This window comes from Chrysochloris asiatica, unplaced genomic scaffold (assembly GCF_000296735.1).
Source record: "Chrysochloris asiatica unplaced genomic scaffold, ChrAsi1.0 scaffold00034, whole genome shotgun sequence".
NCBI lineage: Eukaryota > Metazoa > Chordata > Mammalia > Afrosoricida > Chrysochloridae > Chrysochloris > Chrysochloris asiatica.
The window spans coordinates 13531064-13557420 of record NW_006408552.1 but is presented as its reverse complement, the minus strand read 5'-3'; the positions used below and the strand labels follow the sequence as shown (position 1 = coordinate 13557420).

Sequence of the window (26357 nt, the reverse complement as noted above, 5' to 3'; positions counted from 1 at the left end):
GATAGGATGAATGTAAACCTAATGTTCTCCCATGTAAACTATCACATAATTCACAATGAAACATTAAAAAAAAAAAAGAGTATCTTAAATCTCTAGGAGGGGGCTTCAAAAAGTTTGTGGAAAACTGGAGTTAAGAGATCATGGAATTTTCCCATGAAATTTTTAAAGTCCCTAAGTATTTTGAAACTATCTTATGAAAAGACAATTTCAAAGACATCAAACAGTACGCAGAATGGTCACATTAACCACCACATACTCAACAGCTGTCAACGCTCCGACACATCCACATCCTGTTGAAGCCGATTCAGACACATCAGTAATCCACACACATTGCAGTGTGGCCCTTTCCATGTGCAGAGGCAAAATCATCAGGATGCCCGGCAACAGATTCAGAATGATGATGGCACAAGGGGTCCACAGACCGTAGCTCTACATTTGTTCAAGAAAACCTGCTAACCCTCAGTATGAACAGTGACAGGGAAACTAGCATTTGAGCCACCCTAGGCCAGGTCACCAGTCGCTCCCTGGAAACCCTATAAGGGTCTCTATGGGTTGGAACCGACACGACACTTAACAACGACAGGCCAGGAACTAAGGTAGTGTAGTGGGTTACAAGTTGAGCTGCTAACCACAGGTCATCAGTTGGAGTCTACGAGCGGCTCCATGGGAGAAAGATGAGGCTTTCTGCTGTGTTAAAGAATTAACGCCTCAGAAAGGGTCGCTATAAGTTGGAACCGACTCCACGGTGCATAACCACCAGTAGGTTGGGAAGAAGTACAGCTGGAGTGCTCCTTAGGAGGAAGGATGGCGAGACTCAGAGTGCTCCTTAGAAGGAAGGATGGTGAGACTTGGTCTCACATACTTATTAGGACATGTTGTCAGGAGGGACCAGTCCCTGGAGAAAGATACCGTGCTGGGTAAAGTGGAGGCTCAGTGAAAAAGAGGAAGACCCTCAACGAGATGGAATGGCACAGTGGCAGCTGCAATGGGCTGAACCATAATGATGACTGTGAGTTTGGTGCAGGACCCGGCAGGGTTTCATTCTATAGTGTGTAGGGTCACGATGAGTTGGAAGCCACTCAATGGCACCTAACAGCAATAATAACAATGGGTCAAGTGACATAAGTCACACTTCACACGGTTGTAGCCAAGTAGTAGTTTAGGGCTGTGGTTTTCCCCAGCTGGGGCTGCCCTGGAGGTCTACTCCAGGAGGCGTGGCTGGGGAGGGTGGGGGGAGAACTACTCACTCATATGGTGGAAACTGCCCCAGGTCTGGCAGGCTGCGAATGTTGAGGCCCCATCACCCTCTCCCCATTTGATATGTATACCAGGAGCAACACTGCCCACCTTGTAGAGCAGGGTGTCACTCCTAGAGAAGCAGGTCACTGTCCCCAAGGCCAAGTCCAGAGGTGTGGTACAGCATCTCTGCCCAGAGAAGAGGCAGGCCATAGAACAGAGAGATTCTCATTGGAGGACTGGAGTGACTTGGGAGAGAGGGTGGGGACACTCAAGCCGAAAGGAGTTGTGACAACGATGGCTATTTTGGTAGAAGGTAATTAAGAAGAGACTCACAGTGCAATGATACCAACAACGTCTACTGACCAAGTAGAGATTTCACACAGAGAACCCGGAAAACACGCAGCTCAGCAGAAACTAAACTTTGGGAGGCACAGAAGACCACGCTCAGAGGGAGATTTATAGTGGTAACCACCTACTCTAAAAGACAGAGAAGATCTCAAATCAACAACAAATTTACAACTTGAAGAATGAGAAACAGAAGAGCAAATTAAACCCCAAGTAACAAAGATCAGAAAAGAAATCAACGAAACACAGACTAGAAAAACAATAGAATCAATGAAGCCAGAAGTTGGTTTTTCAGAAAGATCTCTAACAGAGACAAACCTTTAGTGAGACTCAAGAAGAAAAAGACTTGAGAAGATGCCAGCATCAACAACAGTAACAAAAGGAAGCAGAGGCATTACAGCCAACTCTACAGATATAAAAGGGATCATGAGATGGTAATATTAGATAATTTGGATGAAATGGATGAATTCCTAGAAACAAGTTGTTGTTGTTGAGTGCCACTGAGTTGGTAGCAATACATAGTGACCCTGTATAGGGTTCCCAAGCCTATAAAGCTCTGCAGAAGAAAACCTCATCTTTCTCCTGCAGAGCAGCTGATGGGCTTGAACCACTAATCTTGTGGTTCTCAGTCCATTGTTTATCAATCACGCTTCCCTAGAAACATAGAAACTACTTAATAGACTTACAAAGAAAGAAAAGTTACATCTGATTGAAAATCTGGTAAGGAGAAAAAGTCCTAGACCACGTGCTAAATAAAACATTCTATAATGGTTACAGGGCATTCCGGGGTGGGAGGGAGATGGAAAAACTGAACAAAAGTAAACACTGTTAACTGATGGTACTTTGAGGGGATTGTAATCATTGAAGTCTATGATTTGTTGAATGTGGGATTGATGATCTGTTCTGTAATCCTTTACTCAATTCACAATAAAAAGTTAAACACAAAACAAAAAACTCCAACAACTCCTAGATCAGATGGCTCACTGGAGAACTCTACCAAACATTACAGAGGGACACCCACCCTCCTCAAAGTCTTCAGAAACACAGAGGAGGTCATACTTCTGGTCTCATTCTAGGAGGCCAGCAGGGTCTTGAGGACAAAGTCTGAGAAACCACAGCAAAAGCACAGAGCAGCAGAAATAGTTTTTTAGTGGGAACAGTCTACCCATTTACGAACAACGCTACACACCATCACCAAGGGAACGATCCAAGGGATGCAAGGCTGGCTGAACACTGGGAAATCCTTTATTCTACTAACATGCAATATTCAGTCTTTTTTTTTTTTTTTTAGATATATTTTAATGTTGTGGAAAAACATATTTCATAGGTTTTCTACATACTTTGTAATACACATATATGACGTAGAATATTAAAAAAAGAAATCCTTCAATACAGAGTTGTTGTTAAGTGCCGTTGAGTCAGTTCCAACCCATAGCTACCCTGTATAGGGTTTTCTAGGAATGGCTGGTGAGACTGAAAGTTTCCACTAAGCAATTTAAACAGATTCCAGTAGTTAGTGAGCTGCAGAATGACACTTCCAGGCTCCGTTTCAACTGGGCATTATCCTACTCATACAATCAAACAGAACTGGCTCCACAACATACTGTAATCAACGTAATCTTTTTCGCATGCCAACTCACATTCCCAAAACATTTGAATTATTTTTACTTACCAGCCATTTTTGGTTATTGATTTTACATTGATTTGTGACATCACTTACGAAAAGAGTGAGGGTTAGGGGCGTAGGGGATGCGGAGGGATGGAAAACTATTATGTTGTTGTTATTAGGTGCCATCGAGTCGGTACCGACCCATAGCGACCTTATGCCCGATCCTGGGCCAACCTCACTACTGTTGCCATGCTTGAGTCCCTTGACGCTGCTACTCGGCCAATCTATCTCATTGGGGGTCCACCTTACCAAACACGATATCTTTCTCCAGCAACTGCTCCCTCCTGACAATATTTCCAAAGTATGAGAGATGAAGTTTGGCCATCTTGTCCTCTAAGGAGCACTCTGGCTGCACTTCTTCCAAAATGGATATTGGTTCTTTTGGCAGCCCATAGCACTTTCAATATTCTCCTCCAACACCAAAACTCAAAACCATTAATTTTTCTATCAGTCTTTTTAGTATTTTACTAATCTGCAACATGTGCATCAAAACCACAAGATCACCTCATGAGTCATACAAAAAGCACTAGAAAAAAGTCTACAGCTTTCCATGAAAAACAAAGCAAAAAACTACTCACCAGATAAGGAATTGAAAGAAACTTCCTCAACCTGATAAAAGGCATCTAAACAAACCACCCAAAGCTAAGCTGACTTATGTGAGAGATGGGCTGTTTTTTCCCCCAAAGATCAGGAGTAAGATCAGGAGGTTTCACTGCTCAACACGAGAGTCAGAAACAGGCATCTTACTTTGAGTTTAGGGTCTTTCTTGTCCACGAAACAAATTGTAACCATAAAACACCTCACCCAAACTGGAAATGCCTGCTATAAACTGCTCCATAGCAATGTTAACTTTGCCTTACCCTCCTAGACAAGGGTAGCTGTCAAATCAACGTTGTCATATATATATAGATATATAGATATATATATATACACACACACACGTTGTTGTTAAGTGCCACTGAGTCAGTTCCAACTCATAGTGATCCTGTATAGGGTTTCCAAGGAGTGGCTGTTGAGTTTGAACTGCCGGCCTTGTGGTTCAAACTGACCTTGTGGTCCAGTGCTTTATCCCACAGCACCACATCAGGACATATACACACATACATACATACATTTCATATATAGTGGTGGTAGTGGTAGTGTGCCGTGGAGTCGGTTCTGACTCATAGCGACCCTGTACAGGGTTTCTGAGGTTGTAAATCTTTACGAGAGTAGAAAGCCTCATCTTTCTCCTGCGGAACAGCTGACAGTTTTGAACTGTTGACCTTGAGGTTCACAGCCCAACTCGTAACCACTACACTAACAGATATATGATTAGCAGTGGACTGCTAACCACAAGGCTGGTGGTTCAAACTCACCAGCCATTCCTTGGAAACCCTATACAGGATTGCTAGGAGTCAGAACTGACTCGACTGCACTTATAATAGCATACTTAACACACATACATTCATCACTTTTCATCCACGTGTAGGGGCTCAGCAGCAGGCCTGTGTGCAAGAACAGAACTCAAACCCATTGCTGTCAAGTCGACACTGACTCATCATGGCCCTCTAGGACCGAGGTGAACATCCCCCACCAGGTTTACGAGGCTGTAAACCTTTACGGGAGCAAACTGCCACACTGACCTTTTGGTTAGTAGCTGAGCACTTAACCACTGTGCCAACAGGGCTCCTAAAGGAAGGGGTTGATGCACAAGACTTCACTTATTCCTTCCTTCTCCAGCCCCACTTCCCACTCCTAACTCCTGAGGTGTCTGCTCCCCTGCCTGCTCCACCAGGCATCACGCTTACATCTCTTCCCTGTCTCCGAGGAAGCTGCAGAACAAGCCCATCCTTTGCTGTCCCCATGGACTCATCTCTTTCACCTTATGCATTCAAACTGAACGGCAGTCACAGGACAGAAAGATAACCAACATTCATGCTCAGTCTTCATTCTTGACCCCAAACTGCCTTTGGAACAAAGACCCCAGCCTAAGGTAGAGATCACATCCTTTCCTGACACCAAATCCTATTCTCTGTTCTCAGGTTCACAAGCTTTACAATCGGAGCAAATGCTTATGTCACGGCAGTGTGTGGTCAAGGCCCACACCCAGAAGGCACTGAATCCTGGATTTCTGAAACTGTCACTTTCACTGTTTGCTAATCACAGCCCTCCACATTTCCCATTCCACTAACTACAACACTGCTTAAAAGGAACTGAGGAGAAACCACCCGTTTCCAGGAAAGCACCCATCTTTCACTTTCCAATAATTAGAACTTGCAACACCTTCTCCAAGAAACACTGAGGAGGCTAGTATACATCCTCCTGGGCACGTACACACAGGTCCAGAACAGTGACTTCAGGACTGAGCTGTCACACTGGAGGAAAATCAGCTGGTACCTTATACACAATTAAATGGAGCTCTTCATAGGTGTCATCTGTATTGACAAAAATTTTAGGGAATCTGCATTTTGCTTCGGGATCATTAAGGTTCAAGGGTCCAGTAAGAAATCTGAAAAACAAGCACAAAGAGGACTCAGTTCAATAAAGTTAAATTACACACAAGAATAAACAGAACACATTCCTATTTGCCATACATTCCGTCTCTTTTCCCTCCTTGACACTAGATACCACTTGGGAAATAGCAAATCAGAACATGGTAACTAGCTTTAACTCAGTTGAAATAACAGAATTTAAAACAAAAACAAATCGGCAACCCCAACCCCTAAACCGCTGCTGTGGAGTGGATCCTGACTCAGAGCGACCCTGTCAGGCAGAGTAGAACTGTCCCGTCGTTGGGTTCCCAGACTGTAAATCTACTGCCACATCTTCCTCCCAGAGTGGCTGGTGGGTCTGAACTGTCGACCTTTTGGTTAGCAGCCCAATGCTTACTCCACTGTGCCACCGAGGCTCATTTCCTTTGTGATTACTGCCAACGAAAGCACACAGAACATCCCATGTGCATGATTTTATTGTTACCAGAGAAGATACTAAAACCCAGTATTGTGCAATAAACAGCAAAAGTCCTACCTTCCGTAGTGTTGAAGATTTCCCGGCATTTCTGCCCTCACTGGAGAATCCCTCCCTGCCAACTGTCAACAAATTCAGTATTGAGAAATGACTAATTAGGATTTGTACTCCCGACGCTTTGAGAAACAGCATTTGTATCTACTCGTTGGTCCCACACCCTTTTCTTTATCGAGTCCCCAGATCTCTGCCCTACGAAAAGGCAGAGAGGGGATTAAGAGGTACATCAATGTGCTGGTTTGAATCATAATTGTCCTAACATAACGTCACCCAACTGCAAATTCCAAATACAATGCAGTTCCGCTTGTACCAGGGACCAGATACCCTGTGAGGTTCACACATGCTGGGCATGTCCAAATAAACATGTGACATAAATTCCTTGATTTCACCTCCCCTCACCCCTAGGAGGCGTGTTCTGTGCCCATTTTCAAGGCGTGGACACTGAGCTGAGGTTCACAGAGATTCACCAACACCCACAGCTAAGCAGCAGTGCCAGGAGCCACTCCCAGGCCCTTGAACCACAATCCCATGCTCCCAATGAGGTAAACTACGTCATCATTCCTCCTGTTCCTGATGCACGCCATCGGGTCAATTTGTGACTCATGGCGATCCCATGTGACAGACTAGAACTCCCCCACAAATTTCTGGGCTGTAATCTTTACAGGAGCAGACTGCTAGGTCTTTCTCCCTTGGGAGTCGCTGGAAGGGGTCAGACCATTAACCTTCCGGATAGTGTTTAAAAGCTGTGCCACCAAGGTTCCTTGTTAACATGCATAGAGAATTAAATCCTGAGTCAAGCGCCAAAAAACAAAACAAAACTGAAAAAAAAAAAAAAAAAAAAAAAAAAAAAAAAAAAAAAAAAACCATCCAAATTTAGTTCTGTTAGCTATTCTAAAAAATCTAGCTATTCTAAAAATCATAAAAGCTATTCTAAAAACAGCAATTCTAAAAATCATCAATACTCTTCTAGCCTACACAGCTAGGAGACAGAAAAGGCCATCTGCTCCTGTAAAGGTCTACAGCCTCGGAAACCCTCTGGAGCCGTTTGACTTTGTCCTAAAGGACTAGACCAGGTCAAGTTTTATCTTATCACTGCTGAAGAAAGATCCAAAAACAGGGCCAAGATGTGCAGTCTGACAGTCACACATGCAGTACACCCAGGGAGAGCGTTCCCATACGCACCCCTGACATGCTGCTGCTTCTCTATGAGGCTTCCTACTTTATCAGCCCAATGCTGCAGGCATGTAAAGGAGATCTGGCAACACACTTTCCCAAGGAGAGCCTGTGTGTTTGTGAAGGAGGATGACAAACAAGACTGAGAGCGGTAAGTCGCTGCTTTAACATCACGCTGCCCCTGGGATCACATCCTGGCTGGGCTACTATCTGGGTGATCTTGGGTAAGTCACTTCCACCCTCAACCAGGGGTGGGGAACAGCTGGCACTTGCACCATATAAGGTCCTGGAAATCACTTGGTCAGGCCCTGCCAAGGCAACTGCAGTTCCAGCCATCACACTGTTGCTGTTGGTAAGTGCTGTGGCATCAGCTCCGACTCATGACAACCCTGTATAGAGTTTCCAAGGAGCAATTAAGGAGTTTGAATCGCCCACCTTGTGGTTCAAACTGACCTTACAGTCCAGTGCTTTCTCCCAAAGCACCACACCAGGACTCCTGCCATCACATTGGTGGTAGTGGTGGTGTGCCCTGGAGTCAGTTTCGACTCACAGCAACCCCATATAGCATTTCTGAGGCTGTAAATTTCATGGGAGCAGAAAGCCTCATCTTTCTCCCATGGAACGGCTGGTAGTTTCGAACTACTGACCTTGAGGTTAGCAGCCCGATTCGTAACCACTGTTACCAATTAGAGATGAGTTAATTAAATTTTCACTAAATAAAGCAGACTAATTTTTAAATTGATAGATTGTGTAAGGCCTACAAACGATACCATAAATTTTGGCAGGAAAAAGGTTCCCCACCTCTGTTCTAAACTCAAGTATCCCCAACTGAAAGGGTCACTGTCAGGATGGACTGAGACTGGCCACGTGGTGCCTTATCTGGCAGATGGCTAAGTATGAAGAACTGGTGTCTACTCTACTAAAATGGCCTGCGCAGTAGACAAGGAGGGGAGAATGGTCACACAACTGGAAGGATGAAAACAGTGTCACTGAACGGTACGGTTAAACTGGTGTACATGTGGCTGAGCGGATTCTCCACGACAACAAAACAAATGGAAAATTAAAAACTCAAAAAAACCTGCCTATAAAGAAATGAAGTGCAGACAAGGCCTTTGTCAAAAACCTGCTTGCCAATTTCTACCGGACTTTTTCCCTAGTGTTGCCCTCCAAAACCATACAGCCCTAGTGGCACAGGGGGTTAAGAGCTCGACTGCCAACCAGAAGGTCAGCAGTTCAAACCTCCCGGTTACTCCATGGGAGGGAGAAAGCTTTGGCAGTCAGCTTCCATACAGAATTATGGCCTCAGAAACCCCAGGGGGCAGCTCTGCTCTATGCTACAGGGTTGCCGAGAGACACAAGCAACTGGACAGCACTGGGTTTGTTTCTTTGTTTTTTGAAAATAAGGAGAGGACGCACACACACACTTGAGTCCACAAAAAGACTCCAAAGGGCTCCAAACAAGACACTCTGGAGAGACCACTGTGGAACTTTTCAAACTTCTCTGCAGGAGACTGGGAACTTCAGTAGCAGAGTGGAAAAGCTTGAGAGGCAACAGTACATTTGCTAAAACCAAGAGCTTAAGTTTATAGATAAAACAACTGTAGGGGGGCTAGCCTGTGCTTTATCAAAGATTCCTGGGCTGATTTTCAAAGTCCCCCAAACCCTAGCTAAGAACCCAGCTTTCTACCACAACACAAATATACATGTTAAAAAATATATTTTGGTCTTGAAAATATTACGTTTGGTCTTGCATTGAAAAGTCACAAACTGAAGACACGCTACAGATTGATATCTAACTTAATGTTATTGTTAAATGCCGTCGAGTCCACTCTGACTCAAAGTGATCTGGTATAGGGTTTCCAAGAAGAGCTGGTGGGTTCCATCACGTACCTTGTAGTTACCAGTCCAGTACTCAACCTACAGTGACATACCAGGACTCATCTAACTTAATAACTATCACCAAATACCACCCAGCGCAGCTGGGGTTGTTGAGTACCACTGAGTGGCTTCCAACACATAGTGACCCCCCAGAATAGAGCAGAACTGCCCCACGAGGTTTTATAAACTCTAATCTTCATCGCTCATACTTGGGACCTACTGTCAAGAGGGACGAGTCCCTGGAGAAGGACATCATGCTTGGTAAAGTGGAGGGTCAGTGAGAAAGAGAAAAGAGCCCCAGTGAGATGGATTGGCACAGTGGCAGCAGCGATGGGCTCCAGCATAGGAGCGACTGTGAGGATGGCGCAGGACCAGGCAGTGCTTCGTTGTGCATAAGGCCGCTATGAGCCGGTACCCACTTGATGGCACCAAACAACAGCAGTAACAGGTGCAGGGCACCAGGTCTTTGTCTCAGGACGCTGCAGCTGCTAAGTGCCAGGAAGTCAGCTCTGATGCAGAGCGACCCTGAACAAGACTTTCTATATAGGAACAGCTAGTGGATTTGAACTGTCAACCCCATGGTTAGTAGTCCAATGCTTACCCTACAATGCTACACCAGGAAGCTACTGAATGGGTTCAAATTACCAGCCTTTCTGTTTGCAGTGAGCACTTAACTACATCACCAGGGCTCCTTAAAATACCACACTACTGACAAAAAACACAGATCAGAAAGCTCCACGCCCTCCCGTCACTCCCCGCCTCCTCCCCGCAATTTGCACAGATGCACACACATGTACTCCTGTGCCACACAGACACCTGCCCAGCTTGTAGTACCCAACCCATACCTCAGGTTCAATGTGCCTCGGGAAGAGAGACGTGGTGAGGTATTTGTATAAAATCCTCATGTCATCTTGCTCTAATCCACTCCTGAAAAACAGAAAAACACTATGTTGAACATCTGGAATTGGTTGTCTTTCTATTGACCAGTGATTAAACTTATCATTATGCCAGTAAGTCCTTTCCTTGACTGAGAATTTGAAAAGGGAATGAATGAGATTTGAGTCTCAGTTCAAACATGTTCTCCTGACTTGCTAAATGCCAGCCCTACATAGCCTCTAACGTAGATGCCATTTAAATTCTTCTCTAACCTTTGTTATGAGGGTGGAAGTTTGTAGAGCAATTGGTTTTCCCTTCAACAATTCATGCTCATTTTGTTTCGTGACACAGATTGCAATTCCCAGCCTTGTACCACTCTTCTTCCTCCCCATTTCCATTTGTCCTTTCCAATCCTTCCTGCCTTTGAGCTCTCTTGTTGGGCAAATGCTGGCCTTTTGAACTAGTATATTGATTGTTTTGAGTGCACACCTCCCTGGAGTTACTGTTCACCTTATAAGCCTATCGTCTGGCCAAACGTTGAGACACAGGGTACATTCAGTTCCACCTGAAAGGTGTCTAAGGGCCATAGTCTCAGGGGTTCCACCAGTCTCTATCAGACCGCTAAGTTTGGTCTTCTTCTGAGTATGTTGCATAAAGGGTCGCTATGAGTTGGAACTGACTCATTGGCACCTCACGACAAATACGCTATTTTAAATGAAAACTCACACCAAGCTACTTAAGCAGCATTAAATGACCATAGTGCTCATTTCAATTAGATTTCTCTTCGTTTTCTGTTGTGGTACTTCAGGATCAGAACTGGACTGCTACCTACAAGGTTGGTGGTTCAAACCCACCAGCCACTTCTTGGAAACCCTGTAAGGATCGCTATGAGTTGGAACTGACTCGACAGCACTTACCAACAGCAATAATGCCACTTGCTGGGAAAATACTGGCATGCTGTAGACAGGGAACTTTGATCCTGCCAGGTCCCAGAAATGCATGTTGGTTTTAATTCTCTCGATTCCAGGATCAGCCAAAAGGAAGGAGAGAAAGAAACAAGCCTTCAGGCAAGCCATCTCACCTACGATAAGGAATGAACAGGTCGTCTGTGAAGTTAAGTGCCCAGAACTACAGGCGTCAGACTGGACTTGAAATCCATTAGAAACAATGAGTTCCTGGCTGGCGTTTTCCCAGTCAAGATCCTGGGGAAAATCCTGGGAGGAAATCTAATTTTCTAGAAATCAGATCTTCATATTTTCTTCAAGAGGCCCTCTTCATTTCTCAGTATGGTCACCAGTTAAAAATCTCGGCAGATAAATGTGTTGGTAATCTGGTAGTGTAGTGGTTACGAATTGGGTTGTTAACCTCAAGGTCAGCAGTTTGAAACTACCAGCTGTTCCATGGGAGAAAGAGGAGGCTTTCTGCTCCCGTAAAGATTTACAGCCTCGGAAACCCCGTACTGGGTCGCTATGGGTCAGAACCAACCCCATGGCACACAACAACAACACTTTTCTAGACTCTTCCAACTTCCTGGTTTACCCTATTCTTTTCCTACATTGTACTAGAGTTCTAGTATGCTGCTGAAGGACAAACATTGGACTACTAAATACAAAACTACCAGTTTGAACCCACCAGCCTCTCTCGGAAACCCTATACAGGGTCAGTATGAGTTGGAACCACCTAGGTGGCACACACCACCACACTGTACTCTCTGCCTCTTCTTTCAGGATTCAATTTTCATACTACCCTATCCAAACCACAACTATGTGGTGCTGTAGATCAGTACTGGACTGTAATCACAAGGTTAGTAGTTCAAACCCACCAGATGCTCCTTGGAAATCCTATATAGGTTTGCTATGAAGCAACTTGACGGCACTTCAACGTACCCTTAAGAAAAAGGAGTCCTGGTGGAGCGATGGGTTAAGCATTGGGGCAACTGAAAAGTTGGCAGTTTGAACCCACTAGCCACTCCTCGGAAGAAACATGTAGCAGTCTGCTTCTATAAAGAAGTACAGCCTTGGAAACCCTAAAGGGCAATCTCTCTCCTACAGGGTCATTATGAGTAGAAATCGACGAAAAGGCAGTGGGTTGTTTTAAATACCCATAAGCAGGTTTGTTTTGTTTTTTTGCTCTGTGGCATATTAAGTCCTGGATCGAGGTAAGGCCAAGAGGCAAGAAGTGGTACAAAACCTTTAATACTCGGCCCTACAGCACCACCACTAGCCTGTTAGTTTGTACCATGTTGGCTGGAGTGTTTTTGTGATGCTGAAAACTAGGCCACCAGTGTTTGAAATACCAGCAGTCACCCACAATGGACAGGTTCTGGCTGAGCTTCAGGTTAAGACGGACTGCTGTTGTTGCTGCTGAGCACCATTGAGTTGGTTCTAACTCAAAGCAACCCAATATAGGGTTTCCAAGGAAAGGCTGGTGAATTTGAACTGTCGACTTTGTGGTTCAAACTGATCTTGTGGTCCAGTGCTTTATCCCACAGTGCCACACGAGGATTAGGAAGAAGGAAAAGCAGACCACTTCTGAGAAGTTAGCTATTGAAAACCTTATGGATAGCAGAACATTCTCAGACACAGTGCCAAAGATGAGCCCCTCAGGTTAGACAGTGCTCAAAACACAACAGGGGAAGGGCTGCCTCCTCAGAACAGAGTTGATGGGAATCATGTGAAAGGACCCGTTCTCAGGAGAAGAACATCATGTGTGGCAAAGCAGAGGGGTGGATGAGAAAAGAGAGATCCACAACAAGATGGACTGACACGGCAACCAACTACAGCAATGGACTCAAACCTAACAATTATGAGAATGGCCCAGGACTGGGCAGTGCTGCATTCTGCGTGCACAGGATCAAGGCAACTAAAATCAACAGAGCAATAATGACCCTGGAAGGATCACATTCAAACATGGACTGTTGCGGCCATTCTTTTTTTTTTTCCTGAAACAACTGACCAAGATAAAGAGGGAAACCAAAACAACGCAGTTTCTGGGAGCCAGTCTCCTTTAGAGACAAAAACAAACTGCCCTGAGGGAGACGGAGGGGATGGCAAGTAGAAGACCTGAAACAAAGAATGAGTGGGCTGGCCAATTTGTATTCTAGAGTTTCCATATATAGGAGTTTTAGGTATTAGGGGCCTGGACTCTCGAGCACTTGAAATGTGGGTAAGTCAAGTCAGAGTGTAAAAGAAATATGTGATTTCAAAGACTTACCACAGAAAGAAAAATAAAAAGAGATCATGAATAATCTACAAATTCGACTGCTATGCACAGGGTCAGCAGTTCAAATCTCCCAGCCACTCCTCTGGAGAAAGATGAGGCTTGCTCCTGTACAGATTTAGTCTTGGTAAATTCTACACAGGGTCACTGAGTCGGGACTGATCTGACAGTACACCCCCAGCATCACATGTTGAAGCAATACAGTAGATATTCTGGGTGAAGAAATGTAGTTATTTAAATGAATCCCAATTTTTTTTTTTTTAACTTTTATAGGTCTATCGTTGTTGTGAGTCGGTTCTGACTAACAGTGCTCCTGTATAGGGTTTTTGAGGAGTGGCTGGTGAGTTTGAACCACCAACTCTGTGATTCAAACTGACCTTGCAGTCGAGTGCTTACCCTTCAGCACCACACCAGGACTCCAAATACTTATTAGAAAATTAAGAAGTATAGGAATGTTGTCGTTAAGTGCCTTCTAGTTGGTTCTGGCTCACCAGCTGCTCCTCAGAAACCCTATACAGGTCGCTATGGGTCGGAATCGACTTGACAGCACTTCACAACAAGTTTGTTTCTGAGTCAAATGATGCTATGTGTAGGTTTCTGAGGCTGTGAATCTTCTCGGAGAGCAAAAAGTCTCATCTTTCTCTTATGGGGTGGCTGGTGGACTCAAGCTGCTAAACCTTTGGTTTGCAGTCCAGTGCTTGTACTACGGAGCCACTGTGCTCCTAAAAGCACAGGCAGACCCTGGAGATATTGGGGGTTTGGTTCCAGACCACCATAATAAAGCAAGTCATAAAAGTGTTCTGGTTTCCTGTGCAGATAAAAACGCTGTTGATACTAGGCTGTCGTCTAAGAAGTGTGCTACCGCATGAGGAAAAAGCGTGAAATCTTGTTGAGAATGACCAACATGGGACATGGAGACCCAGCGTGTTTCACAAGCTGTTGGGAAAAGAGCAGGATGACTTGCACGATGTTGGTCTCACACCACCTTCAACTGGTCAAGAATGCAGCTCTGTGAAGTGCACTAACATGAAGCACAACAGAATGAGGTGTGGCTTGCCTGTTACTCCTAAGGGGACATCACTGGCCTAGGCCACAGGGCATGCAGCACAGACGGAAAATAACATGATCCAGAACTTTCTCTCACAAATGACCTGCTGTTGTTGGCTGCCATCAAGTGGACTCCAACTCACAGGAATCCCTGTAGCAAAGACCTGCACCTGCGGTTTTCCTAGGCTGTACTCTTCACTGAGGAGCTCTGGTAACGTAGTGGTTACGAATCAAGCTGCAAACTTCAGGGTCAGCAGTTTGAAACTACCAGCTGTTCCACAGGAGAAAGATGAGGCTTTCTGCTCCCGTAAAGATTTACAACCTTGGAAACCCTGTATAGGGGTCGCTATGGGTTGGAACCGACTCCATGTCACATAATACAACAACAACTCTTCACTGGGAACTGACTCAATGGCACTTAACAACAACAAACCTTTACTGGAGCAGACTGCCAGGTCTTTCTCCTGTAACTGGGTGGGTTCCAATCGCCAGCCTTTTGGTCAGCAGCAGGGCACTTTAACCACTGTGCTACCAGGGCTCCTCACTCAAGAACTTTTTGTTGTTGTTAAGTGCCAGCGAGTTGATTCTGACTCAAAGGGACCCCAAATAGGGTTTCCAAGAAGTGTCTTGTGGGTCTGATCAGCTAGGTATTAAACACTTACTCGATTTCAGGGTAATTAAAAAGCAAAACCAAAGAGTGCAATTGAGGACAGCTGTTCAGAGCACCAAACACTAAGGTGGCCGATCCCCACATACTGTCATTTGCTCTGGCTACAGCGATTCTCCAACCACCAGGACTTCCACCGGTTCAAGCCAGTTCAGTAAGGGCCTGGTAAACAAGGGCTGGGTATGTGTTACATAACAATCAACTCTTTTGCCCATGGTGTTTTGATTCCAGTAGGAAACAAACTTGGAAGCTGACCACAGGTTGATGGTTCAAACCCAGCAGTCCCTCCTTGAGTAAGGACTGACAGGAAAAGCACATGGAACAGTTCTACTCGGTCCTCCAGGGTCGATGCATATTAACTCGATGGCAGTGGAGTTGTTTTCTGGTTTGGGAAACAGCTATGCACCCTCCTCGAAGATGGTGGCTGACCGCGTTCTCCAGAGTCCTGACGAAAGTGTTGTTCTCCAATGGTCCTGCTGCAGCGCACTGCTCTGACAGGTTCAAAAGGCTGAGGGGGGAGGCTGGAGTAGCGCACATTCAGAGTAGCATGGTGGTAGTGGTGTGCTGGGGATCAGTTCTGTCACCAGCCGCTATCTTTGAGCCGGGTACCACCACGTGTTTCCTGTTGTTGTTAAATGCCGTTGAGTCGGTTCCGATGCATAGCTACTCTATACGAGGTTTCCAAGGGGCAGCTGGTGGGTTTGATCTGCTGACCATGTGGTTCACAGTCCAGCTCTGATCTTACAGTGCCACACCATATGTTTCCTACTCGGGTCAAAATACAGCGGGCAATAGATGTGGTTGCTGTACAACAAATACGTGGCCATGGTTTATGATGGCAACGACTGAACAATGTTTTGAACCAGTTCGAAGTGCTGGCTGCCACGCCTGTCACCCTGTATCCCTACCAACTCAGGCCACCATCCATGGCTCCTGTCAAAAAGGAGCCAGGCTGCATGTCTCCATGTTCAGGTGTGCTCCAAGGCTCAAAGTCACTTAACCTAAATTTCTCTTTCACAAAAAGCAAAAACTTTTCTTGAGCTTAAACTGCAACTGATTCTCTTCTAGGCACAGTTAACACACTACTTTTTGACAAGACTGACTTTTAGTTTTTTATGTTACTTTGGGGTCTGTTATTTATTTCAGTACCGAGTGGACTTGTGGTGGTTTTGTTCACAAACCTTCACATATACAGGCATGACGCTAAGCCGTCAAGTCGGTTCCGATTCATCTGTATAGGGTTTCCAAGAGAAGCGGGTGGGTTTGAACCACCCACCTTGTGGTTCGGAGTCCAGTGCTTACCCTGCAGCATCACACCAGGACTCCGATGCAGGCATACTTCGTTTTACTGCACTTCACAGATACTGTTTCTTTGACCATTTGTTTTCTTTATGAATTCAAGGTCTGCAGCAAGTCTGCAACAAGCAGATCTCTAGGCACCGTTGTTCCAACAGTGTGTGCTGACTTTGTCTGCGTCCCACGTTGGTCATTCTCACAATCTTGCAAACATTTTCACTGTGCCACTGCACACTTCAGACACTACAGGGCAATGTCGGCATAACGTTCTTACGCACTGGGAGACCAAAACATTCACATGTGCTTGACTGCGAGATTCACTTTATTGTCAGGGGGTCTGGGATGGATTCTGCCATATGTCCGAGGTCTGGCTGCACTCTAAACAAAACAGCAGGTCCTGGGATGGAGCCCGCAGGAGCTCCAAGATCTGCCTAAATGAAACAGCAACCCCAAAGCGGCACACACACAACCACAGTCGGCACGCCTCCTCTGGCACAGGGCTTTGAGGATTTTTTAGCAGCCACATTCCCCAGAGCCTGGCTCTCAGCAGCTTGTCCCCAAGAGCCCGTCGGCCACAAGGAGAAAGTGTGGAGGGACTCTCTTCACATCAATCCTCTAAGCAGGAGCTGTCTCATGCACACGCACATGGTGACCCTGAGTTGTCTGTGATGGTTGAAAGCATTTGTAAAATCAATGGCTGCTGGAACCTGTGTAAGGGGAGCCTTCCAGAGATGGAAAACTCAAAAACTTTCTAATAGTAATCCTGGTGTGATGCTGTGGGTTAATACACTGGACTGCACGGTTGGTTTGAACCTCAAGGTTGGCAGTTTAATCTCACCAGCCACCTCTCGGAAACTCTATACAGGGTTGCTATGAGTTGGAACCGACTTGATGGCATTAACAACAATAGAAAATGACAGAAGAGTGTTAAGACTGTGCCCTGCTAAAGGAGGACAATTCTCAAGACCTGGAAGTATCAGGCAGGCCCTTCAGTTCCGGTTCTCACAGGTTTCACTGTAGTTTATCTTTGTGTCCTAAGAATCAACATGTCCTTCAGAGAAATTAGGTTTTGTTCCTATGACACGTCTCAAACATAGTCTGATGGCCGGAAGATTCCCTGGCCTATATATGCTACACTTGATTTCTTGGATGTGTATTTTTTAATCTATGTTTTAAATAAAAAGCATGAAAAAATTCTTGTTTTGCACATTTAGTAAAAAACACCACCATAACATTTATGACTCATAAGTCTTACCTGATGGTATCTTTCATGGAATCAATTTTCAAGCCCAATTTTAATCAAAACCACCCTTGTTTGGGTTCACACTGTCACAGCTTGATTTTGGAATTATCTATAAAGGACTTCCAACTCGATAGCACTTAACAACACTTCTGGTAGGGCATAGTGGATCGCATGGACTGTGAACCACAAGGTTGGCATTTCAAACCCACCAGCTGCTCCTCAGAAACCCTATACGGGTCACTAAGAGTCAGAACCGACTCACGGATACTCAACAGCACCAACAACTATAAAGGTGTTTGCTTCCCACTCACACTCCTTGCTATTAGTTTCACACTTTGACAATATGCTACCCATCAGCTGCAGCTGCTTTCATCCTCAATGATTCTCGTCTTGCCAAGCCAAAGCAGGGTGCACCTACCAGATAAGCTGATCGTTGTAGAGAAAGGCAGTATATTTGACTATGTTCAAGCTCTCCTCCATTCTATTAATAAAGGACTGGATTTTTAAATAAGTCATTTTATCCAACGGGAAGAAGCTGATTCCACCAAAAATATCCAGTAGGTCACAAGACTGCAAATGCAGTGTTTGCAGATACTGTAAGGAAAACACAAGACAAAAAACTCACAAAAGGTCTGCTGGAGGCGCACTCTGACAACGGAAAACAAAAAATCCTTAGATGGGGTTTTTATTTAAGGACCAGTGGCATACTGACAGCGCCAACCAGTAAGACCACCATGGAGGTGAGCTCTGGGTACTTAAACTTGAAAGTCATGCCAATCCCAAAATTAAAAGCTCAAATAAAATGGTTGGTTAAGGGTGTGTTGATTCCAAACTCATAGTGCTGATTCCAACTCATAGCAATCCTACATAGGTCAGAGCAAACTGGCCCATAGGGTTTCCCAGGCTGTTATCTTTATGAAAGCCAGCTACCACACCGGTCAGCAACCAAGCACTTAACTGCCATGCTGCCAGGACTCCTTCAAACCAAACTACTGTTTACTCAATATTATGCTTTATCGCTTTAAAGTATTTAATTTCTTTTTGAAGCTCCCTTGTGTCATTGTTGTTAGGCGTCATCGAGTCAAGTTGTGATTCATAGCGGCCCCATGTACAACAACGCCTGGTCCTTCCTGTCCATCCTCACAATCCTTAAATTTGAGTTCATTGCTGCTGTTGCTGCTACTCTGTCAATCCATCTTGGTTCTTCCTCTCTTTCGTTGACCCTCTACTTTAGTAAGCATACTGCCATTCTCCAGGGACTGGTCCCTCCTGATGACATGTCTGAAGCATTCTTTAAAGTATATTGACCTGTTTAGGCCTCCAGATGAGAATGTGGGGCTAGGCTGTGCCACTGTAGGCTACAGTCATGTAGAAAAGACACAGGGTTAGGGCAAGAAGCCACAACTCAGGTAGGAAATAAGGACAAGAATAGGGAATGAGAAGATAGTATGAGAGTAAACAATTTTGGTTGTTAGAGTGAAGACAGAAACAAAAAATATTTTGCAGTAACAGTAAAAAGATTTTTAAAAATATATACTGCCATGGATTGAATTATGTGTCAACTTGGCTGGGTCATGATTCTCTGTGGAGTGGCAGCTATGCAATGATGTCATGAGGTAGTTAAGTGCACTAGGTGGTGTGTGACACCCTTCCTCAGGTCACAGCCCTGAAGCCCTGATCTGACGTAAGGGGATTTCTCTGGGGAGTTCCTGCAGTATTTTTCAATCTTCTGAGAGGTAAGGGGGAAGGGGTGGGGTTGGCGGGACGACACACATGGGACAGGACAGGACAGGGAAGACACGCACTTACTACAACCAAGAAAGAAGAGTGGGAAGCAGAGCATGTCCTTTGGACCCAGCGTCCCTGTACTGGGAACCACGGAGAACCAGGTGACAGAGAGTGAGAGAAAGCCTTCCCCTAGGGCTGGCAGCCTGAATTCAGACATCTCACTTTGTTTTAAACTGTGAGAACCAATTTGTTCATTAAAGCTACCTGCTTATGGTATTCCTGTGATAACAGCACCAGAAAAGATACCACAGTTGTTTTAAAGGGAAAATAACTTAAGAATTACTCCTCTAAGATAAATGGAACTTGACCAGTGGCAGGTTGCCCTGGTGACACAGGGAGCTAAGCACTTGGCTGCTAACTGAAAGGTTGGTGGTTCAAACACACCAGCTGCTCTATGGGAGATATGCTATCTGCTTCAATGAGATTTACAGACTTGGAAACTCTATGGGCCCCACTGTTTCTCTAGGGTTTAGGGTCCTTAATGGGGTCAGGACAAGAGATGTCAAAGCTCACTTACAGTGAAAGAGAATGGCAATTATATAGGGCCACCCATTTACCCTCTGGTAAAACCGTCAATAACCATGACTGTGACAGCCAGGGACTTTTATTTATAGTCAATGTACATCACACCCACTGCCCTCGACTCACAACGACCCCTAGAGCAGGGTAGGACTGCTCCTTAGGGCTTCCAGGACTGCCAGCCTTTACGGGGGCAGACAGCCTTCTCTTTCTCCCTTGAGGTGGCTGGTGAGTTTGAACTGCTGACCTTGTAGTTGGCAGGCCAGCACCTAACCAATTATGCCACCCGGACTCTCTCTTTCAACAGTCCTTACACCATTTAATAAGTCGAATCAGCCCTTAAGAACGAACCACTCTGAAAGAGTATACATTTTGATAATGAGGAGGAAGGAAAACTAATCCACCCAAGGGAAGATGAAGCTCCTAAGGGAGCCCATGTGGTCCAGCTCAGGTTGGACAAGGTGGAAGCCAAAGGAACCTCCAAGATGCTTTCAGGAGCCATGCAAAAACAGGATGCTCTGGTTGAGCACAAAAGTTTACAAGAGAAACTTAAAAATCAAATCTAATGACTTTCCTTACTGGTCTGTTTTTCCAAGGAGCCATGGCGGCTCAGCATTGCTGCTAACCAAAATGTCAGTGTTTCAAACCTACCAGCAGGAGAAGGTTGTGGCAGCCTGCTTCTGTAAAGATTTACAGCCTTGGAAACCCTATGGGATAGGTCTACTGTGTCCTAGAGGATCGTTATGAGTTGGATTCCACGGTCACAGGCTTTCAGTTCTGGTTACAATCTGTGCTGGGCTCCTTGTCGCCTTTAAATTCTAGGGTTTTGTTATATGAGAGATACAAGTGTATCTACCTTCCTCCAAAGACCTGGTTGAACACTATACAAACGATGCATGAAATTTAAAATTTAAAATACTGACCCGGTGGAAGAATTTCTCTAATCTTTCCTTTAGGAGCTTCACACCTCCATCTTCCATGGCTTTCAGAAACGTGCCATTGAAGAGCTAATGGAGTAGAGACAAATGTTCATCAGGTGAAACGGCAGGAGAACCCCGATGGAAAACGAAAATCCCAGGAAAGTATCTGATTTGGTTTTGTGTGTTGCTTCTCTGTGGCTGTATTCTCCAAATCTTCTGTTTAGAGTGACTTATATTTTTATAACGCACACATTCATACACAGTTGTCGTCAAGGTGACTCTGACTCAGGGTGACTCCATGTATACCAGAGAAGAACTAACTGTACTACATGAGGTTTTCAAACGTTAATTTTTAGCAAAAAAGATTGCCAGGCCTTTCTTCCAAGACTCCTCTAGGCAAACACAAACCTACATCTTTTACTTAGCATTCAAATGTGTTAATCATATGCACTACCCAGGGACTCCACAATAAAATAAGTCACTTAAAAAACCAACCAACCAAAAAGAAGTTTATGGTGCAAAAGATTTAAAATAAGTCAATTTCCTATGCCCCTTAATTTGCCAATAAGCAAATTCTTCTTTTCCTCTGAAATTAATTTAGCTCACTTAACCCTCCAGTTGTTTTAAAATATAGAATATTTACATAAGGAAGAGACCTGAATTAGAAAATAAATTATAAGAAGTTAGCACATTGTTCAGTTTTGACATGATTTTTATGACACCACTTTACATTGTTCTGAGCATCTTTTGTTTAAATCTCAACTTGCATCTAAATTTCGCTTTACATAAATACTATCACCACACTTTGTAAACCATTAAAGTGTCTGCAGTTTGTACTATTCACCAACAGTTCTCAGTACAAAAGCTGGAGCAGCTCAAGAGTGCTGTCAAGTGGGTCCAAACCCATAGTGACCCTGTAGAGGGTGTCTGAGGAGCAGCTGGTGAGCTTGCACCACTGACCTTGTGGTTCAAACCAACTTTGCAGTACAGCGCTTAGTATTCAGAAATGTCAACAGCTGTTTCCAAAGCCTTATTATTTCTTCCCCTAAAACAGATAGTCATTCTGAAGTCCTCAAAAAAGTAACAATTACATTTCAAAGACCCCTAAGCTTGTAGTTTACTGGTTGGTAGGTGCTGTGAGAGAGCTTCCGACTCACAGGTCAGAAGGAGAACTATCTGGTCCTATGCCATCCTCACCAGCATTGCTGTGCCTGAGCCCAGGGTTGCAGTCACCCGTTTGTAACTACCCACTGCGATCAAGTCAATTCTGACTCATAACCACCCTACAGAGAAGAGTAGAACTGCTTCCTCAGGTTTCAAGACTTTAAAGCTTTACAGAAGCACACCGCTTCATCTTTCTCCTGTGGAGCAACTATGAGTCTGAACCGCCAACCTTGTAGTTAGCAGCCCAATGCTCCTTAGTTTGTGAACAGGGTTGGGTTTGGTTAATTGCAATCTTATTTCAAAAACAATGTCACACTCACCTTGTACATACTGTAGCACTGCTGTAGCACGGAACTATAAACCTTGTCCTAAAAACAACACCAAAACATAGGGCAGTTCTTAATTCAAGAGGTGCAAGGGGAAAAGAAGGTCTACTGTATAGTAAAGGCATACTGACTCTTGGCAAAACAAGTTAATATGTATAAACCTGGTCCTACGATAGATGTGTGCTGAAAACTGAAAAACCCCCAACCCATTGACACAGAGTTGATTCTGATTCATAGCGACTCTGTAGAACAGAGTAGAAGTGCTCCACACGGTTTCCAAGGCTGCCATTTTTCCAGAAGAAGAATGACACATCTTTCTCCTGCAGAGCAGCTGGTGGGTTGAAACCGTAGATCTTCTGATTGGCAGCTGAGTGCTTTAATGACTGCACCACCAAAGTTCCTTCAGTTGTGTGCTTTAACGACAACAAAAAACTAAACCACCCCACAATTCTGTCTCACAGGGACCTATATGATAGAATAAAACACCTCCATGGAGTCCTGGTGTGGTGCTGTGGGTTAATGCGCCAGACAGCAAAGACGTTTGAACTGCAAGGTCTGTGGTTCAAGCCTACCAGCTGCTTTTCGGAAACCCTATACAGGGTCGTTATGGGTCAGAATCAATTCGACGGCACTTAATAACAACATAGGATTTTGGATATTGCTAATCTTTATTGGAGCAGACTGCCTCCAGAGTGGCTGGTGAGTTTGAACCACTGACTTTTTGGTTAGTAGGCCCAGACTTAACTCACTGTGCCACCAGGGCTACTTGTTAAGTGCCCTTGAGTCAGTTCTGACTCACTACGACCCTGTATAGCACTTCCGAGAAGTGGCTGGCAGGTTTGACTCACCAACCATGCAGTTAGAAGTCCAGTGCTTATCTGACAGCACCATAGCAGGACTCCTTAGGAGTATTTAAATTTAGGAATCTGTATTCCTCATTTTAGGAAGGCTTTGGACATAGGTGATCAGTAGAAGGTACTAGTGCAATAGGATACAAACATGTTTTTTAAAGATTGTTATTGTTAAGTGCCATCAAGTTGATTTACACATATCCAAAACTTTGCTATGGACCCTGAGAAACTTTTGCAAAAACGACCTGATTTAGCCTTAGTAAACTCACTCAACATATTCAGGAATTCATTTTTTCTAAGAAAAATAAGAACCAAAAGTAACACATTACCAGCAACTCTTCTTCTTGATACTCAACAACTGGTTTTCCATCTTTACTTTGTTTTTCGATGATAGGATTCCGAACCACCTGCAAAATTTAATATACTGTAATTATACAATGGGAATCTATAATCTTCATTTCCCTTTAGTTTAAAAAAGTTTGAACCTCTGTATCACACTAGAAATTTTAAGAATGTCTTAACACAACCCTGAGAATAAAAATGTACTGAATATGAATTTAGTTTAAAAATTCCAACCAACTTTATTGTCATGCAATAGTCAGAGGACTTGTCTAAATTCCTAACAGAAAATACCAATCACAACTTTACTGTACTACACAACTTCAGAAAAATAAACTGTATCAGTAAATACCATGACCATCCAGAAATTTTCTTCTGGTTCATTGAAAAACTGTCTATTCTTCTGCGTATGTAAAGATTTTGCAGGTTTTGAAGGACTAAAGGTCCTAAAAAAAAAAAAAGGCAAAAAAGAATATAATGGGACAATGCACCAGGATAAATTTTAAGGATTCACTAAGCCGTACAAAAGTACACTTAAAGCATTACCTGGTAAATTGTACAATAGCTTCGCATAATCCAACGTTTCTGATTTTTTCATTCTTTTCAACTTCATTTGGATGATAAAACAAAATTTTATTTTCCTCCTAAAGTATGAACAGAAGCACATTAAGCAGATTACCACTAATAACACTAAATGGCAACCTTTCACATCATACATGCTAAAACACACACACACACAAAACCCTGGGAATGATACTACCCAACGGCTTGAAAGGCTATTTAGGACATACAGTATGTAAATCCCATTTCATCTCAGTTGTACTAACGGTCCTCAATGGTTCCGACCCAAGCACCTGTAATTATTCTGAAAACGCAATCTTTGAGCTTACTCCCTCAGGCTACTTTGTGATACAGTAGTTAAAGCTAATTTAGAAAACAATACAAGAAACCTGTGCACACGTGTAAAGTCCCACACCTGCCCGCAAATTACACCCTGCAGGTCCCTGGCGTTTTGACTGACAACCTTCAAAAGCAGCGTGATTCAAAAGCCAACAAAACATAGCTCCGGATAGTCTGTGGGAAATCACGGTCCCCACTTCAAAATAACAAGATAAGAAACCTCAATTTCCGGCATTTGCTTATTTATTAATTTGGAGTGGGAGAGTTTCCTAGGGCTCTTCCAGACTGCGTTAGTTTAAGGCTACGGTCCAGCACTCTGGCTCCATGCTTCTTCCTATTTAGGAGGTTCCGATAACAAAAGCTCCGTTTGAAAGGCCAGAATCTGTTCAACCCAGCTGGAAATGATTAACCTGAAGAACCTTATTCCACAAATTCAGCCTTTAAGCCGGGCGTCTTCGCCCTAGCCAGGTCCCCGGCGCCATACCTGGCACCAAAGCAGAAGTTCAGTCATTGCTACTCAGCGAGGGCCAAATGACAGGTGCCGCTCGCGAGTCTTCCGGTCGGGGGCCGCCCCCCGGGACCGCCGCCGCCTTCCCCCCTCCCCCCACAGCCCTCTCCGGCCGCCGGACGTACCTCGCCCTCGCGCGGGCCGAAGCGCGGGTTGTAGATGAAGAAGCTGAGCAGCGCCGGCGGGAATTGCTTCTCCTGGGCCGCCCAGGCCCCGGCCCCGGCCGCAGATGCCGCCATCCCGGCCCGGCCCGGCCCCCACCTCGGGAGCCTCCCTCCGCCCGCCCGGAGACAGCCGCCGCAAGGAGCCCGCACTTCCGCTTCGAGCGCCGTCGCTCCGGAAATGGTCACCGCCATCCCGGAAGAAGACTCCGTAGTGCAGCGTCGCCTCCTAGCAACAGTGGCGTCACTAGGGTTGGATCAACCAGGACTGTAATTTACTATGTCACCGCCCTGTGGGTGGAGCCGGCCGGCCAATCCCCATCAGGTGTGGGCAGAATGGCTAATCTCCGGCCCCGCCCCCTCAGCGCATCACTCTCCTATTGGCGGGGAATGGTAGACCGGTAACACCAACCCAAATTACGCCACTGCCAGGGATTCTGGCTCTGTTTTAGTTCCACCTACCCCATCCCCACCACCAGTCCCCTCAACCCGATGCTATCACAGCCTGGCACCCCAGAGCATTCGTTCCTATCGGTTCCTTGTGCTGTGGTGTTTTAATAAACGAGTTAAAGGGGAAATGAGATCTTTTCTGTTTACTTCCACATTTCTGTCTTCATTAATCATGATGGCCTGGTAGGTAGTATAATGGATTATGACCTGGGCTGCTAACCGCAAGGTCAGCAGTTTGAATCTATGAGTCACTGTTGTTGCTGTTGTTGTTGTTATGTGCCGTGGAGTCGGTTCCGGCTCATAGTGACCCTGTACAGGTTTTCCGAAGCTGTAAATCTTTGCGGGAGCAGAACGCCTCATCTTTCTCCCGGGGAACAGCTGGTAGTTTTGAACTGGTGACTTTGCTGCTGGCAGCCCGACTGGTATCCACTACGCTACCAGAGCTCTGCTCCTTAATGAGTCACTAGGTGGGAGAAACATGAGGCATTTTTTGCTCCCGTTAAGAATCAACTTCACGGCGCACAACCAACACCACCGCCATAAATGCACACTTATGTACACAAATCAGAACATAAGAGTCCTGGTTTGATGCTGTAGGATAAACACTTGATAGCAAGGTTGGTTTGAACCACAAGACTGGTGGTTTAAACGCACAAGCTTCTCCTTGGAAACCTAAATAGTGTCATTATGAGTAGGAACTGACTCAATGGCACTCAACAACAACAACATATTTACAGAGAAATGGCATCGATGAAGCATTTGCATTGAAAAAA

General features: G+C 44.8%; 1 protein-coding gene across 1 annotated transcript in view; it reads right to left on the bottom strand.

The window, feature by feature from the left end:
• CCZ1B (CCZ1 vacuolar protein trafficking and biogenesis associated homolog B (S. cerevisiae)) overlaps positions 1–25305 on the bottom strand; it is a 39730-nt gene extending 14425 nt beyond the window's left edge. The window contains exons 1-10 of the mRNA XM_006859756.1: positions 25099–25305; positions 24112–24209; positions 23918–24011; positions 23556–23633; positions 22370–22417; positions 20889–20972; positions 18077–18252; positions 10156–10237; positions 6263–6324; positions 5633–5744 (exon numbers count right to left, since the gene is read on the bottom strand). Of these exons, the coding sequence (XP_006859818.1) occupies positions 5633–5744; positions 6263–6324; positions 10156–10237; positions 18077–18252; positions 20889–20972; positions 22370–22417; positions 23556–23633; positions 23918–24011; positions 24112–24209; positions 25099–25212 (948 nt within the window). The 5' untranslated portion in view covers positions 25213–25305. The remainder of the gene's footprint in view (positions 1–5632; positions 5745–6262; positions 6325–10155; positions 10238–18076; positions 18253–20888; positions 20973–22369; positions 22418–23555; positions 23634–23917; positions 24012–24111; positions 24210–25098) is intronic.
• Positions 25306–26357: the final 1052 nt, after the last annotated feature.